This window comes from Coenobita brevimanus, chromosome 60, assembly GCF_032717465.1.
Source record: "Coenobita brevimanus isolate Jiangsu-jjx chromosome 60, ASM3271746v2, whole genome shotgun sequence".
NCBI lineage: Eukaryota > Metazoa > Arthropoda > Malacostraca > Decapoda > Coenobitidae > Coenobita > Coenobita brevimanus.
Genome location: NC_137013.1, coordinates 28,606,262 through 28,622,342, shown reverse-complemented (window position 1 = coordinate 28,622,342; position 16,081 = coordinate 28,606,262). Strand labels below are relative to the sequence as shown.

Sequence of the window (16,081 nt, the reverse complement as noted above, 5' to 3'; positions counted from 1 at the left end):
AGACAGAAATATATACAATTTTCTGTAGCCAAGCATCTCTCTTCCCACACATAATTATTAGCACTTAAGCGTTCCTCTCAACACACACACACACACACACACACACACACACACACACACACACACACACACACACCAAGAGACAAGAATAACCTCCCTGCTCCCCAGATGCCACATACTGTCAGTGTGGTCTCAGCATCGGAGGGCGAAGGACGTGGCGGCTATCGTCTGTCACCATGTCGGGGAAACAGGTGAGCTCAAAGGTCCATAAATATGATGTGTGTGTGTGTGTGTGTGTGTGTGTGTGTGTGTGTGTGTGTGTGTAAGAGAGAGAGAGAGAATCTATGGCATCAGTATGTAGTGTTTCTCTCACTTGTGGTATTATGATGAAATATTTTTAATGCCATTTTTGCCAGACGTGGTGCTTTCTGCTACGTGTTACGGCCGTATTCTCTCTCTCTCTCTCTCTCTCTCTCTCTCTCTCTCTCAAATAACCTCTTCATTACTGGTTTACTTCAACGTGTGGTATGGTCGTATTCTCTTCTAATATAGTCTGTCGTAAAGAAAAAAAAAAAATGAAAAAACACAAACAAAAGATTAAGGGCTAAACAAATGAAGGTGTAACATTTGAAATTAATTAAAGCGTCATAAACAAAACCAGAGAGCACTAAGAGAGCACATACCTTAACCAACACCGATAAAACTTAACGACTTATTCCTACACCCTGATCCGGATCTTCCGCAAAATATAACTAGACGAACAAAGGCAACTGAGTCTACGGTCACAATCAAGTCTTCCTTGATCTGCTGCCCATCTGTTCACCACATTCACTAGAACATTGTACACTAACAGACAGGTACATGCCAATACATAACCTCCTCTAACTCGCCGACGGAGGTAATACATGAAAGCATAATACAGAAAATAAACGAGGGCGTAATGTGAAAAATGAATCAATGTGTAAAATATTATTCAAGGCATAATATACAAAACTTGACAGCATTCAGAGAGCGCATACCTCCACCAATGCCACTGCCATTAAAAAGGATCCGGGTTTGGATCCGGATCCGCCCCCAAATTTAATAAATTCTTTCTTGGTCCATGGCCCACCTTTCCACAAAATTTTATTGAAATTCGCTGAGAACTTCTGGAGATATTGTGCGGGATACCCAGGATTCGGACCCGGACCCGGCCCAAAATTTAATTATTTCTTCCTAGGACCATGGCCCACCCTTCTACAAAATTTCATCAAAATCCGTTCATAATTTTTTGAGTAATCATGTTAATAAACAAACAAGCAAACAAACACGGGGTAAACCATATCCTCCTTTGTGGAGGTAATACATGAAGGCGTAATTCCGTGGGCTTGGTGGCTCTCTTATCACCTTTAGTTGTTTGTTCTGTTTGTTATCTCCCTCAAGGTCGGAACAATGGTCATCATCCTTACCATCAGCACAAACTCAGGTTTTCTATTCCACTTAACACCACACGATTTTAATCCCGCTGAGTTTAAAAGACCTAACCACGGGTGCGCATAATTTTTTAATAGTTATCCACATAACCAAAATGTGTGGGGGCAGCAAGATTATTATTGTCATTCATCATTATGCCTCTGCCCACCTATGGTGGAGGAGGAATTAAGTGATTGGTCTGCCCGGCCGTGCGTGCGTTGGTGCCTGCTTGGGTCCGCAACGTGTTTCTGAGCGCGATATCTCCTGAACACATCGACGGATTTCCACCAAACTCTTGTCAGTGATACTGTATCAGTAGATGATGAACTGATTAAATCAGCTAGGTCAAGTGGTCAAAGGTTAGGGTCACTCAACTTAGCTTATCCTTGTGGGTGTGATATCTCCCGAACCCCTCGATGGATTTCGACCAAACTTGTCAGTGATAAACTATGAAGGCACAATGAACTTTAGGTCAGGAAGGTCAGGGAGTCAAAGGTCAAGGTGATATGGGGTCGACCTGGTTTATCGTTAGTCTTATTTCAGCCCACAATGAACCCTGTCATGGAGGTTGTATGGCAAGCCCTTGCGCAGGAGGTTGTACGGCAAACCCTTGCGCAAGGCGTGGCGGCGGCACACCAAGTGACACTATACGTCTACAGCTATAGTAGCCGCAGCGAGAAATGAACGCTGTGGTGGGGCAGCCGGGATGACCTGGGATTCCCCCACTGTAGCCATATCCACATGTCACCGACCATAGAGGTAGGATGTCACCGACCATCGGCCACCGCTGCAGCCCCGCTCCATGATCCTCACCCTGTGTCTCTGGCTTTCTCTTTCTCTCTCGGTTTCTATATAAACTGGTGTATTTCCAAAACTAATTATGAAATTATTATGACTTTTGTTCCACACCACCACTGAGGTAAAAATCAAGGAGAGTTTTCTGTATAAAGGTTTCCCCCCCCTTGTCTGAGGGCAGGTCAGTTCTGGCGAGTGTATAATTATAGGTCAGGCGGAGGTATCGGCAAGGCCGTACTCCCCCGCTCATATGCCACACTTAGGAGGGGGGGGGGAAACCTTTATACAGAAAACTCTCCTTGATTTTTACCTCAGTGGTGGTGTGGAACAAAAGTCATAATAATTTCATAATTAGTTTCGGAAATACACCAGTTTATATAGAAACCGAGAGAGAAAGAGAAAGCCAGAGACACAGGGTAAGGATCATGGAGCGGGGCTGCAGCGGTGGCCGATGGTCGGTGACATGTGGATATGGCTACAGTGGGGGAATCCCCGGTCATCCCGGCTGCCCCACCACAGCGTTCATTTCTCGCTGCGGCTACTATAGGGGTCAGAGTTCTCGGCGTTCCGTTAGCCTATTATGATTATTATAATTATTATTATTATTATTCTCAGTCCTACGAAGCATGATGGTATCACTGTCGGCAACTCGCCCTATACCGTTGGGCATGCATCAGCCTCGTGTGTGTGTAATTCACCGGGTCGGTCAGGATCACGTGATGGTTTTGTGATCATCGGCATTTTACCCTCCCGGAAGAGAGCTGAGAGCTCATATAGTCCGATCTAATGGCAAAGCCTTGACCTTCACACACTCACACACCCATCCTCTTGCTCAAGGAGGACAGTGACCACCCGCTTTGTCGGTGAAACCTTTTCGCATCCCGAGCAAGGCGCGAACCCCCGTCTTAGTAGATGCTAGGCTGGTACCACCGCACCAGCGAGTGTGTGTGTGTGTGTGTGTGTGTGTGTGTGTGTGTGTGTGTGTGTGTGTGTGTGTGTGTGGAGAGAGAGATACAACTTTCATTAACTCTACACTCTCGGGGGGCTCCTGTAAACTGAATAATATCGTCTGGCAACAGGAAGAGTATAACATTAAAAGAGTCTCATCTAAGGCACGCACGGGGTTTCTGTGAGGGTATTCCGTGGCCATTTCTTCCATAACAGTCAATTCATGATTTCTGCATCATACTTCAGTCCATACTACGGTGGCAAAAGAAAATGATGATGATGATGATGATGATGATGATGATGTATTAGCGTAACTGTTTATGTATTTACACTTGACGACGACGACGATGGTGGTAATGATAATGGTGATGATGAAGATTTACTTACTTATTCATCTATTTTTTCATTTATTTACTGTGACATTAGGATAGTGGAAGTGTACGTGAGCTGCCAGTGATAGATCTACGGCTGGCCCAGGGCAGTACCCGCGGCGCCCTGGTGCGCCAGCTGCGGGAAGCTCTCACCACCGTGGGATTCATCTACCTGATCGGCGTAGACGGCTATGATGAGATTGAGCTCCTTAGGCTTACTAGGTGGTTCTTTAGGTAAGCCGTCTGTTATTGAGTGATTCAGTTATGTATCTGGTGGAACACACTAATAATGCATGAATTTATGGCTACCTGATAAAACGTATCTTAATATGCACAGTACTTGTGTATATTCTCTCTCTCTCTCTCTCTCTCTCTCTCTCTCTCTCTCTGTCTCTTGTAACCACTGTCAAATATCACGTCGTACCATAGTTATTCAACTGCCCTTTAGAACTCATAATCTCGGTCAGACCTTGCATAGTGCAACTGTCCGCCCATGTCAGGCGTGACTGCCGCTACAGTACTTTTATAGACTACATGAACTGACAGGGTACAAACATAACCAAGTATATAAGGGGATATACCATCAGCATCTACTCTTTATAATTATGTGACAGTCTATAATACAGTGCTACTTTCATATATTTTTCTGATGTTTTACTTTTCTTGCACAGTCTTACAAAGTGATCATGCAGGTGTGTGCGTGTGTGGGGGGTGTTTATTCAGCTGGCGATTAAACGGTGTTATGGCTTACGATTTTTACACTTGGCTAACATTACTGTGGCTGTCCGTTTGTTTCTGTTTATAAATGTTTAACTAACAATGAATAATCTGTCTCTCGGACTTGCGGTGGTTCAGTGGGTAAAGTACTCGTCTCGCGATGCATGTGCCCCAAGTTTAGGGTTCGTAACCAACCGTGAAGGACTGTTAAATAGAGTGCTGGTATATCCTGCCATATGCCTGCATGTGTCTGCATCCTGTCAGTTATACCAATGATTTGTAGTGACTGACTGACACACACACACACACACACACACACACACACACACACACACATTATAACACTGACTTTTATATGCTTCCCTTTTCCTACACCTCCCATCTCATTCGTACTTTGTTGGCATGTGGATGTGTTAACTCTAATTATCATTCTCCCTCTGTGGAGTTTCTTCGATCCTGCAGTGGATCTAACAAAGGACTGATGTAGAATAAATACGTCAGAGTCTGACTCTAGCAAGGCATGATTATATTGCTATGTGTGTGTGTGTGTGTGTGTGTGTGTGTGTGTGTGTGTGTTCTTACCTAATTGTATCATAACAGGAATGAGTCAAGCTCGTACTGTCCGGTGTCTTAAACCATATTTATCGTACATATCCTTAAATTTGTGAATTGTTTTAGCACACACTATTTCATTCGGTAGTGCATTCCATTGATCAACTGCTCTGTTTGGGAAACTGAATGTCCTTACGTCTTTATCACCTCTCTTCTTATGCAGTTTTTTGCAGTGTCCTCTTGCTGATGCTTCTCCATATGTTAAGTAATCATTAATGTCTATTTTCTCCTTCCCTGATATGCACTTATATAGCATTATCATGTCACCTCTTTTCCTTCTCTCCTGTAGTGTTGGTAGATTCAGTTTATTTAGTCTTTCTTCGTAGCTTAGGTCCCTTAAGCTTGGTATCCATCTTGTAGCGGCCCTTTGAACTTTTTCAATCTTGCCTATGTGCTTTTTGAGATGAGGACTCCAGACTACTGATGCATATTCCGGGACTGGTCTAATGAATGATGTTATTATCCTTCTTAGCATGTCTTCATTTATGTATGTGAATGCTATTCTCATATTTGCAAGCAGTGTATACATGTTCCGTACCTTCTCGCTGATGTGGTCAGCCGGAGATAGTCTGTTATTGATAATCACACCTAGGTCTTTCTCTCTTTCTGATGTGTATAGGGTTTTATTTTTCTAACTTATAATCCCAATCAGGTCTTTTTCCACTTTTACCAAACTTGATTACATGACACTTGTCCACATTGAATTCCATTTGCCATGTACTACTCCATTCATGAAGTTCTTCTTGTAGCTCCTTACAAGAGTCTGTGTTAGTAATTCTCCTTTGTATTTTTGCATCATCTGCAAACATATTCAGATAGCTCTCATTTCCAGTGTTACTGTTTATATCATATATATACACTAAAAACATGATTGGTGCCAGCACTGAACCCTGTGGTACTCCACTAGTCACTTCTTTCCATGATGAGTAGTTTCCTCTTAGTACTGTTCTCATTTCTCTTTTTATGAGAAAGTCTTGCATCCAACAAAACAGTTTGCCTCGAATTCCTCCTTGGTGGTACAGTTTCCATAAAAGCCTTTGGTGTGGTACTGTGTCAAAAGCTTTCTTGAAATCTAAATAGATACTGTCCACCCATCCTTCCCTTTCCTGTATTGTGTTTGTTACTCTGTCATAGTAGCTCAACAGATTAGTAACACATGATTTTCCTTTTCTGAAACCAAACTGTCTTTCTGTGTGTGTGTGTGTGTGTGTGTGTGTGTGTGTGTGTGTGTGTGTGTGTGTGTGTGTGTGTGTGTGTGTGTGTTAGATATATAGAGTCCCACCAATCCGCACAGTACAGCCACTGCAATCCACCCCCCCTTCACCCACCATGTCAACACCCCGTCCACAGTAAGCATCCATCCCTCTATCTACCCACCAACCCTCTCACTACCACAACTTATTTCATTACTTTGTGCTGGCTGCCTTCAGACGATTTAATTCAGCTTCAGAAATGCCTTTTGTTTGCAGGAGTTAATGGGTAAGCGTGTCTAATCTCTTCACAGCAAGAGGTATGCCTTTACAAAATCTCTGTTCTGTTCACTCTAACTGGTCATGAAGCTGGCGTCTTTCCATCGTGAATGCTGAGCTGCAGGAAGGTTAGAATATGGAGTTAGTCACAAAAAAACACCAATATAAAGGCTTAAGGGCATTGCCGCTTCAAAATACCAAAAGGATCCCCGTCAAGTTAAAGTGACCGAACTGTAGAGGTTACAGTACAATGAACAGAGAAGCGACGTCCCCGGCCCATGGTTAAATCAATAAAACTCTACGGTGTTTGCCTCCACAATTACACATTCGTAATTTCAGATAATCCTCCACACCAACTTTCCGCGTATACTTGGGATGTACGGTTGGTTTTAGATTCAAAGTGCATGTTGTTGGACTCCTTGTGCTGTGTGTGTACAGAGTCATTCACGTTTGGAGTTAAGGGCGAAACACACACACACACACACACACACACACACACACAGAGCGAGGGTGAAAATATCGGTAAATGCATTCATATCGATGCCAACACACGCAGACATACACACTAGCATGTGTGTGTGTACATGTGATGTATGTATGCATGAACAGTATGTATGTACGCGACGCGGGATGGAACATAAACTTACATTTCTGAATCAGTTCTGTGTAAATAATTGGCATGATTGTGAATAATATCAAGACCAAGTTCTTTGCAATCCATGCGTCAGTGGGGGATCGTGAGCCATTCTGCGTTGGTGATATGGTCGTGCAGTGGTGTGACAGGTATGTGTATCTGGGCAGCCTGTTCACAAGCGACGGCACCCTGTCGTCCGCCATTACCGCCCACGCACAAGCAAAAATGTGCCACATTCTGAAATTTGTGTCATTTTTGGAAAAGAATATAGACATACCATTTTATGTTAAAAAGAAAATGTTTGAAGCAGCCTTACTGTCAACCATCCTATATGGCTGTGAGTCCTGGTTCAATGGGAACTTGAGGCCAATGGAAAAACTGTATAACTGGGGTATGAAACAGCTGCTGGGAGCTCGTATGACGGCGTGCACGGACGTTTGTTACGTGGAACTCGGGTGCCCGCCACTGAAATCTTTAGCACTAGCAAGGCAGAGGAAGCTTTTCCAGCGACTGTGGGGGGAGGGGCGCGGTATGCCCGATGATCCGTGGGTGCACGCCGTCAGGCTGACCATGGCGGCTAACACACCAACAAGTAAACACATTAAGAGTTTAATTAATAATTCTGTTGACGATGTTAAAGTCGGCATTGAATCTTTAAAGCAATCAATTTTTAACTCTACATCTTCTAGAAGGCTAATTTATAATGTGTTGAACCCTACCTTAACAGTTCACGAGATCTATAAATGTCGTGGTAAAACTAGTGAGGTACACAGAGTGGCATTTAGTCGGCTGCGGGTAATCAGTCATAATCTTGCGATTGAGATAGGCCGTTGGAATCGGCGTGGACGGGGACGTCTCCCGGTAGCAGAGCGGCTCTGTCCATGTGGTGCTGTGCAAACAGAGTTGCATGTACTGGAGGTGTGTCCACTGACTCAGCACATACGTACAAGATATAACTTTACTTCCTGGAGTCAAATAATTGGTGATGATGCTCAGTTTCCTATTGAGGAGATAGTGTATAAGGTCCTTTCCTGTTTTGGCTAGTGTGTGCTATAATGTTTATCATAACCTGTGTTATTTAAAGTGTATTTAATTCATTTTGTATGCTCTTATTCTAACCATGATATATCATTGGGATTTTTTTTTTCCCCGTAAAAAAGGTGATTGGTCAAATTGTAGTTAAGTTACTAATCAGAAGTGTAATGATTTCCATCTTTCATTAAGGCTATATAGATGCACTGATCAACCCTTTAATACTTCGCTTGTTTTGTGGACCATAATTGTTTGCTAATATCTGATGTGCTGTTTATCATGCCAAGGTTTATTGTTGCTTGAAATCCTACATGTGTAACTGGATAATGTGGTCAATAAATACTTACTTACTTACTTACTTACTTATTATGTATTATTATTGAGTATGTAATGTATATCATGCACGTGTATGTATGTATGCTTGTGTGTTTATGTACGTATGATGCATGTACAGTACTTGTGTTTATGTATGTAGACAGTATGTGTGTGTGTGTGTGTGTGTGTGTGTGTGTGCATGGCTACGTGTGAGTGCATTAACGTCTCTCCTCCTGCCAGCCTGCCACTAGAGGAGCGAATGACGATCTCCAAGAAGTCGTTCAACCCGTCCTGCAGTCACGAATACCGAGGCTACTTCCCTGTCATTCCCGGGGCCGTCTCGCACAAGGAAGGTACGCTGCTTGGGTATTTCACCAGTGTACTTCATTATTATTATTATTATTATTATTGCTTCTGCTAGTACTACTACTACTATTACTACTACTACTACTGCAGGGTTCGAGATGGGTCCAGTACAGGGGAAGCCGTCGATCGCTCAGAACTGCTTGGCCGCCCGGTTCCTGAATGAGGAGAACCAGTGGCCCCAGGATATGCCAGGACACCCACCCACAGCACGGCACTTCAGGGTACTACACACCATCACCACCGCCATCATTCTCGCCATCATCATCATCTCTATCAGCACCATCACCACCGCCATCATCATTATCATCACCACCGCCATCATCATTATCATCACCATCGCCACCATCATCATCATCTCTAACATCATCATTATCATCACCACCGCCATCATCATTATCATCACCATCGCCACCATCATCATCATCTCTAACATCATCATTACCATCATCACCGCCATCATCATCTCTCATCACCATCACCACCGCCATCATCATCATCATCATCATCATCATCATCTCTATCACCACCGCCATCATCATTATCATCACCATCACCATCACCACCGCCATCATCACCATCTCTACCATCACCACAGCCATCATCATTATCATCACCCTCACCATCGCCGCCATTATCATCTCTATCATCACCATCACCACCGCCATCATCATCATCATCACCACCGCCATCATCACCATTACCACCGCCACCGCCATCATCATCTTTATCATCACCATCACCACTGCCATCACTACCGCCAACATCGTCATCATCTCCATCATCACCATCACCACCGCCATCTCTATCATCACTATCACCATCTCAATCATCACTATCACCATCACCACCGCCATCATCATCATCATCATCATCATCTCTATCATCACCATCACCATCACCACCGCCATCATCATCATCTTTATCATCACCATCACCATCACCACCGCCATCATCACCATCTCTATCATCACCACAACCATCACCACCGCCATCATCATCATCATCACCATCTCTACCATCACCACCACCATCACCACCGCCATCATCATCATCTCTATCATCACCATCACCACAGCCATCATCATCATCACCACCACCATCACCACCGCCATCATCATCATCTCTATCATCACCATCACCATCACTAACGCCGTCATCACCATCTCTATCATCACCATCACCACCGCCATCATCACCATCACCACTGCCATCATCACCATCACCACCATCATCATCATCATCATCTTTATCATCACCATCATCATCATCATCATCTCCATCATCACCACTGCCATCATCACCATCTGTATCATCACCATCACCACGCCATCATCACCATCACCACCGCCATCATCACCATCACCACAGCCACCATCACCATCACCACCGCCATCATCACCATCTCTATCATCACCATCACCATCACCATCACCTCTATCTTCACCATCACCACAGCCCTCATCATCATCTTTATCATCACCGCCACCATCATCACCGCCATCATCATCATCTTTATCATCACCATCACCATCATCACCGCCATCATCATCATCTTTATCATCACCGCCACCATCATCACCGCCATCATCATCATCTTTATCATCACCATCACCATCATCACCGCCATCATCATCATCTTTATCATCACCATCACCACCGCCATCATCATCATCATCTCTATCATCACCATCACCACCGCCATCATCATCATCTTTATCATCACCATCACCATCACCACCGCCATCATTATCATCATCTCTATCATCACCATCACCATCACCACCGGCATCATCATCATCATCATCTCTATCATCACCATCACCATCATCACCGCCATCATCATCATCTCTATCATCACCATCACCATCACCACCGCCATCATCATCATCATCTCTATCATCACCATCACCACCGCCATCATCATCATCACCATCACCACCGCCATCATCATCATCTCTATCATCACCATCACCACCACCACCGCCATCATCATCATCTCTATCATCACCATCACCATCACCACCGCCATCATCATCATCATCTCCATCATCATCACCGCCCTCATCATCATCTCCATCATCACCATCACCACAGCTCTCATCATCATCTCTATCATCACCATCACCATCATCATCCTCATCATCATCTTTGTTGTCATTATCAGTAAACACACACAGTCATATCAAAGAGTGTGCATAACCTCCCATCAACACACTCAACCCCTCATCCAACATCAATATTAATACGCGCATCTGACGGACGAATTGACTCAGTTGGAGGCGATATCTTACCAGTTGTATTCGCAATGTCTCTCCTGAATAAAAATCGTCTGGTAACAGCAACAGAAAAAGATATACTAACGTCAGCTGTTTGAACGCGTTGAGTATAATACGGGTAGGGTGAGTCAGGTTAGGCTGGGTCAGGTTTATGTAATGTTAGGTTAAGTTAGGTCTGAGAAGGTTAGGGAAGGTTAAAATGTGTGTGTGTGTATGTGTGTGTGTGTGTGTGTGTGTGTGTGTGTGTGTGTGTGTGTGTGTGTGAGAGAGAGAGAGAGAGAGAGAGAGAGAGAGAGAAGCCCTCCCTGATTCACCCCTAGCCTTGAATCACGGCCACAATACAGCCACTTATTAACCCATCAGTCACACCCTCATCCCTCCCTGATTCAGTCTCACCCCTTACCCTCATAATACCAGAACAACTGCTAAGGAAAACAGACGTGGATAAGAATAGAAATTAAGAGAGAATGCATCATCTGACCTCCCAGTGAAATGAACTACACTGTATACAGAGGGTGTCCTACGATAAATATACCGGTACATATTGTTCACTTAAGGGGGTTACTTTACTGATAATTTTCAGTAAAACTGCTGTATCAACACTAGTGAGTTTTTCAATCGTTGCGGATCTGCAGTTACTGATGACTTTTTGAGTTAATTATGAGGCAGACCAATTACGCCCATATGGTCACCAGAAACTGTACCTCTGTAACGACTGAGCACTGAAGTTATGCTAATATACTGTAGCACTGTTATTCTAAATTAATCCTACAATAACCCTACATATGAAGTAGGAAAGGTGATGGAAGGAATGAAAAAAGTGTTTAGATGTCGTTCGCTTAGGATGGATGTAAAGAGAAGGCTGTATGAGGGTGTTGTGGTACCGACTGCGTTATATGGGGCTGAAACATGGAATATGGGTGTAGCAGAGAGGAAATGTTTGAATGTAATGGAAATGAGGTGTCTGAGGAGTACGTGTGGAGTGACGCGTATGGATCGAGTGCGAAATGATGAAGTGCGAAGGAGAACTGGAGTTGTTCGGGAGATGGCTGGTAGAGTTGAGCAGAGGGTGTTGCGATGGTTTGGGCATATGGAGAGAATGGATAATGAGCGATTGGTGAAAAAGATAACTAGATCTGATGTGAGAGGTGTAAGGCTGAAAGGAAGACCACGAATAGGATGGATGGACAGTGTGAAGAGAGCACTGGATGCGAGAGGGATGTCTGTTGAGAAAGGAAGAGTGGCTGTGTGTGACAGAAATAAATGGAGAGAAATTGTGAATGAATAAGTGATGACGCAGCCTTGAGGGGATATTTTCCCGCATTTGGTCTGATCAGCTAGTCAGGTCAGGCGCGGGTAAGGGGATGGGTCTGTTATGATGTGGCAGGGGTAAACCAGCTCTGCTGTCGGGCCCTGCTGCGGATGTCACTGATTGCATTGCGCAGTTGACCCTTGTGCGGTGTGGTGCGGTGAGGATCTGTCCGTTCTCCCCTTGGGGCTAAGATGCAAATGAATGTGTTTGAATGGATGAGTAAATGAGGAGTGTGTCGTCCTGTCTCGGCTACCTCCCTTTCCTTGGGGGAAGCAGCCTAGGTATATATATATATATATATATATATATATATATATATATATATATATATATATATATATATATATATATGTGTGTGTGTGTGTGTGTGTGTGTGTGTGTGTGTGTGTGTGTGTGTACCATATGTACATAAATCCGTTAACGTTTCGAAATCTGGCCTTCAATTTACAAGTGAAAACCATTTCCACAAGTTTTTTTTTTAACATTTTCGAATGTAATTCACAGACACCTGTGGGGCGGTCAACTCTCCACTACTGGATAAAGTTAACCCTTTCACACCCATGACCTGCCGTGTGTTTTAGTGTATCATTACTACCTCCACAAGACTTTATTAAACTGAAGAGAGACTTTTAGACCTACATGGGTTAGACAAAGCCTTCGCTGACCCCCCTACCCCCCCTGGGGTAGGTTTTTTTTTCAAGAATATTCCCCCAGTATCCCTGCTTGTCGTAAAAGGCGAATAAAAGGGTTGGCGGAGGGTTAGTGCCCCTCCCCGGAAAACAACTAACTAAAAAACAAACAATAAGCCTCGGACAAGGACTGACCAAATGAAGACGACCAAGGACCGGACAAAGGACATGGTTATCGGAACGTGGAATGTAAGGGGAGCGAATGATGAGGTGAGAGAGAGATTGTCCAGGTGCTTGAGGGTGCGAAAGTGGATGTATGTGGAATAAATGAAACAAAATGGAAAGGAGAAAGTGTGAGAGAATGAGAGTATGGATGGGGTATATGCGCAGGAGTAGGTGAGAATGAGAGGGCAAAGGAAGGAGTATGTATAGTTGTGAGTAAAAGATGGAAGAGGAGCATAAGACAGTATGGATCAGTTGGGTCAAGGATTGTGTGGGTAAAGTTGAAAGTTGGAATACAAATGTGGGCGACTGTGTGTGTGTATGCGCCAACGCAAGATCGTGCTAGAAGAGTGAGAGAAGAGTTCTGGACAAATGTAGAAGTGTGCATGGAAAAGTTTGGAAGGAATGAGAGAGTGTTTTTGATTGGTGATATGAATGGTAAAGTTGGGAATATGAAGGTGGATGGAATAGTTGGTGAGTGGGGTGTGCCTGCTGAGACAGATGAGAATGGGAGTGCGTTAGTGGACATTTGTGCTGGGAGGGGCTTGGTGATAGCCAATACCCTCTTCAGGCATAAAATGATCCACAGGTATACATGGCGAGTGATGAGAAGGGTGGGTGGTGAACTGAATGAAAGGAAGGCAATGATTGATTATGTGTGTGTGGATGAAAGGTTGCGAAGATGTGTAATGGATGCAAGAGTTTATGGAGGTTGGGGGAGTGGACTTTCTGACCACTACTTGGTGCTGGCCAGAATTAGAATTCAAGTAAGGAATAGAAGAAGTGAAAGACGAGAGGAAGGAGTAGTTGCAAGGAGAGTGGAAAGGTTACAAGAGGATGAGAAAAAGGCAGAGTATAAGAGAGAAGTGGAGGAACGATTGGGCAAATATGAATTGGAGCAGATGGGAGACGTGCAAGGTGTGTGTAGGATATTTACAGAAGAAATATGTACAGCATGTGATGTGGTGTGTGGAAGGAAGAGAAGACGGAGGGGGGTGCATGGAACAGCGTGGTGGACTGAAGAGGTGAAACAGGCTGTGGCACAAAAGAAGAAAGCATACAATGAATGGATGAGAAATAGGGGTGTGGAAGAAGTTGAGAGGCGGAAGAGAGAGTTATATGTAGAAAGAAAGACAGAGGTGAAAAGATTAATAAGAGAGAGTTAGAAGAGAGTGGATGAGGAATTTGGAAGGAATTTGAGTGTAAAGTGGAGGGACTGTAAGAAAATGTTCTGGAAAGAGGTGAAAAGAGTAAGACAGGGTGGAAGTGAAGTTAGCAGGGGAGTGAAAGATAAAAATGGTAGATTACTAGTGGAGAAGGGAGAAAAAGTGAGCAGATGGAGAGAACACTTTAAGGAATTGTTGAACATAGAGGATGGAAGTAATGCGAGTATAAGTGGCTGGGGAATGGCTGGGAGAAGGAGGGAGGTGAGAAGACAGGAAGAAATCAGTAGGATAGAAGTTGTGGAAGCAATGAAGAAAGTTAAATCGGGGAATGCTCCAGGAATTGATGGAGTGTTTGGTGAAATGCTGAAGCATGGGGGAGAGATAGTAGTAGAATGGATGTGGAAGATGTGCAGATTGGCCTGGGAGGAAGGTAGAGTCCCGGAGGATTGGAAGTCAGGTATAAATATTCCCTTGTACAAAGGAAAAGGGGAAAAAGAAGTGTGTGGTAATCATAGGGGCATTTGTCTTCTTAGTATAATAAGAAAAGTGTATGGTAGGATACTTATTGACAGAGTTAGAGAAAGAACAGAGAAATTAGTTGGAGAAGAACACGGAGGCTTTAGGAAGGGAAGAGGTTGTGTTGATCAGATATTCATTCTTAGATCTTTAGTGGAAAAGTTTCTAGAGAAGGGAAAGAAGTTGTATGCAGCTTTCATGGATTTGGAGAAAGCATATGACAGGGTGGATAGACAAGGATTGTGGAAAGTGTTAAGAATATATGGAGTAGATGGGAAGTTGTTGAATGCTGTGAAGAGTATGTACGATGGTGCAAAGGCTGCAGTGCGTGTGGATGGTGAACTAAGTGAATTTTTCTCTTTGAAAGTTGAGTTGAAACAGGGATGTGTCATCTCTCCATGGTTGTTCAATCTGTACATGGATGGGGTAATAAAAGAGGTACAAGGTAGGGTAGTGGATGTTGGAGTGGCCCTGGTGAGAGAGGATAGTGTTTGGAAACTCCATGTACTGTTGTTTGCAGATGATATTGTGTTGCTGAGTGAAGACGAAGGGGAGCTGCAAGGCTTGGTGGATGAGTTTGGGAGAGTGTGTAAGAAACGGAATCTAAAGGTGAATGTAGGGAAGAGTAAAGTGATGGTCTTTGAGAGAGGTGAAGTCAGTGAATGTACAGCGAGGTTGGATGGTGAGGAATTGGAAAATGTGAGTACGTTTAAGTACTTGGGCAGTGTGATGAGTAAGGATGGAGGTTTGGAGGGTGAAGTGCATGAAAGGGTACAGCAGGGAAGAAAGGTTGCTGGTTCTTTGAAAGCAGTGATAAGAAACAGGGAAGTGAGCATGGAAGTGAAAAAGTTACTACATGACAGGATTGTGATACCAACTCTAACGTACGGAAGTGAAGCTTGGACGTTGTTGGAAGGACACAAGTCAAGAGTGAGAGCAGTGGAAATGAGTTATTTAAGAGGAGCCTGTGGAATCACATGGAGAGACAGGCTGACGAATGAGGATATAAAGGAGCGTTGTGGTGTGGATGTGGATGTGATAGGAAGCGTTATGAGGAACACACTGAGGTGGTTTGGCCATGTGGAGAGGATGGAGGGTGAACGACTGACGAAGAGAGTGTATGTGAGTGAGGTGGAAGGGGGAAGAGGGAGGGGGAGGCCGTGGATGAGATGGAGGGATGGGGTGGAGAGGTATATGAGAGAGGGGGGTGTGAGTTGGGAGCAGGGCAGTGAAATGGCTGGGGACAGGG

The 16,081-nt window shown here is 44.1% G+C and overlaps 1 protein-coding gene across 1 annotated transcript in view; it reads left to right on the top strand.

Annotated features, from left to right (window-relative positions):
* The first annotated feature begins 215 nt into the window (after positions 1–215).
* Positions 216–16,081, top strand: part of LOC145403194 (isopenicillin N synthase-like) — a 24,627-nt gene continuing 8,761 nt past the window's right edge. The window contains exons 1-4 of the mRNA XM_080275008.1: positions 216–251; positions 3,622–3,800; positions 8,586–8,698; positions 8,802–8,932. Of these exons, the coding sequence (XP_080131134.1) occupies positions 237–251; positions 3,622–3,800; positions 8,586–8,698; positions 8,802–8,932 (438 nt within the window). The 5' untranslated portion in view covers positions 216–236. The remainder of the gene's footprint in view (positions 252–3,621; positions 3,801–8,585; positions 8,699–8,801; positions 8,933–16,081) is intronic.